The sequence below is a fragment of the Plasmodium fragile genome (assembly GCF_000956335.1).
Source record: "Plasmodium fragile strain nilgiri unplaced genomic scaffold supercont1.207, whole genome shotgun sequence".
Taxonomy (NCBI): domain Eukaryota; phylum Apicomplexa; class Aconoidasida; order Haemosporida; family Plasmodiidae; genus Plasmodium; species Plasmodium fragile.
The window spans coordinates 1-2,716 of NW_012192787.1; the positions used below are offsets into that span (position 1 = coordinate 1).

A 2,716-nucleotide genomic window follows, 5' to 3' on the forward strand; every position below is an offset into this window, starting at 1 on the left:
AATGAGAAAAAAAAAAAAAAAAAAAAAAAAAAAAAAAAATAAGAAAAAAAGAGAATTAAAAATGGGGGATGAAAAACGCGAAAAAAAAAAAAAAAATTTTACATTCCCAGCAAGGTAAAATTTGGGCCCATCATCGAGCATAATGATATCAACGTAAATAAAATCGGCTTCTTCTCCAACATTTTTCTGGACGAGGAAAATAGTGTGTACCTCCTGCCAACCTACTACAATGATCACATGACGCCAGAAGATGAATATGAGCTACTTCAAATCGGAAGCGAGACAGACAATGAAGACGCAGCAGCAAAAGCGGCGGCAGCGGCAGGAGGAGGAAGAGGAGGAAAAAAAAAAAAAAAAAAAAACGCACACAAGAAGATGATGTAAAGCAATCCATTGTCAACCCTACACAGCGTGGAAATACCATCGAAATTGAGTGCTCTCCAATCTCGCTGCCCCACTTCAATCTGTACAATATTCTCATCTTTAATGTAAATTACGCAAAGGAAAAATATAAATTTGTCACGCACGATTTAGATGACTTGGTCATACACTTTTGTGGGAATATCAATTTGTGCCTCATCATATGTATTCTTTGTTTCATCCTTCTGATGATGGATCTGGTGGCTCTAGCATTTGATTGGAGTAGCTGGAACAGGCTGTATGACTTATATTCCTTCTCATCGGATGCGGTTCATTTTAAGTTACTTTTCACCTTGTTCATATTTCTTTATTTGAAAAATAAAAATAGCTGCACAATATTGATGGCCTTTTGTGCGGCCAAGATGGCCGTCTGCCTTTGGAAGCTGCTAGACCGTTACGACATTGAACTTGTGGAGGTCTATCCGTACGTGCGCATTACGCGCAGCACCGGGGAGACCGGCGGACGTGAGGGGGGCGCGGACAGCGGCAGTGGCATCCCAGGCAACGATAAACCAAGCATTGACAAAGCAAGCATTGACAGCGGTGCGGGCATGCACAAGAATCAGGCGCAGAACGAAGTGGAGGGAATGGAAAAATATATAAAAATAAAAATGCCCTATGTGATGATGTGCGCAATACTATTTACGTGTGCATACAATTTTATATACACTCCGTACGACTCAGTCTTCTCCTTCATCATTCACACGTCTGCCGTTTGTTGCTACTTGTTTAACTTCCTCTTTATGTGTCCCCAGATAGTGCGAAATTACTCCACTAAAACGGTGGAACGCGTGCCCCTGTTTTTTTTCTTCTTCCTTTTTTTATATGTGCTCATGGACGACCTGTTTGCGCTCGTGCTCCGCATACCCCTTGTGCACAAGTGGAACGCTCTGGGCGACGACATTGTGTTTTTTATTTTTTTGGTGCAATATTGCCTATATAAGAAGGGGAGCTCCCGGGTGGGTGCCAGTGAGGTAACCGCCATGCCCCAGGCCGCCAAGGCACAGCGTGAGTCCAAAAAGAGGAAGTGATTCAAGACATGATTGAAGAAATGATTGAAGAAGTGGAACAAGTAGCGGGGGATGAAGCGAGCCAGTAAAAAAGGGGCGAAGTAGTGTGCACGAGTTAGACAATTTCTGGGGTATACACAAGAACGGGGGAGGGACGGGGAAAGTTGCCCGCGTAGTACATAAAACAGTCGAACCAAAGTTATAATGGCACAGATCAACCCTGGACGTGACTTCCTCAAGGCGGCCACATGGTGTGCACATCCATCTCCACATTCACCTATGACAAGTCTCACTTCTTATTGGAATTATTTAGTGATATGTATGCGTCCCTGTTATGCACACAGCTAATTCGTTTTGTTCCATTTTGTTTTATTTTTTTCCCCATTTGTTTTGTTCATTTTGAAAATTGTTCGAATCGCGCGCAGAATTGTCATCCAGGTGCGTTTACCTTCCCCCCATTTGGACCCTTGATTTTTTGGCCCAGTTTTTTTGCCTTTACGTTGACTTTTTTTTTTTTTTTTTTTTTTTTTTTTTTTTTTTTTTTTTTTTTGTTGCTGTGTTTTGCGGGACACTTGTGTGATTTCCTCTATGTGTGTACGCCCATTTGTTTGTCTCTTCTGAGGAAACATTCTTAAAACAGCCTTTTTGTATATTTAGGAAATAGGAACAATGAAGTTTTAAAAAAATACAATTTTTTTGTCCTCCCCTGAAAAGCCTTCCCTTAAGGTGATGTGTTTGGACAACTTTTTTCACATGACTGTTTTGCAGCAAATACAGCTATTTTTTTTTTTTTTTTTCGCTACTAAATTGAAATTAGGGGAATAATATAGCTTATGGGGGAATGTACCGGCTCAATGAAGTACACTTCTACATGTGGGCTTAGCCACATCGCAACTGCACTCTACTTTCATTGGGGTGCCTTCAGGGGGAACGCAAAAAATAAAGCGGAGGGGTGGATAAAATGGAAAAAGTCACTATGGGGTACGGGTTTGCGCTCAGGGGAAATTTGCCACGCATATCGTATCGGTGTATAAGCGTAGCGGTGTACCAGCTGACCGGCCTCGTCCCAATCCAACATTCACATACGAGGTGGTATGCGGTACCAGTGAGAAGATTGATTTATTTTCCTCTCTCGAGGTGCACTCAAGGGGGTACCCTGTTAAAATGTATTCATGCTTGAGCGTATAAATTTAAATGAAAGTGGTTAGCACGCAAGGCTTTGAGAGGAAGAGAAAATTCCCCTCTACTTTTTAAAAAAAAAAAAAAAAAAAAAAAAAAATAGCAAC

The 2,716-nt window shown here is 41.4% G+C and overlaps 1 protein-coding gene across 1 annotated transcript; it reads left to right on the top strand.

The window, feature by feature from the left end:
- Positions 1–114: 114 nt before the first annotated feature.
- Positions 115–1,451, top strand: AK88_05657 (uncharacterized protein; the record flags this gene model as incomplete). Its single annotated transcript, XM_012483259.1, has 2 exons — positions 115–202; positions 376–1,451. Coding segments are annotated over 2 exons (1,164 nt in total), but the record flags the coding sequence as incomplete, so codon positions are not given.
- Positions 1,452–2,716: the final 1,265 nt, after the last annotated feature.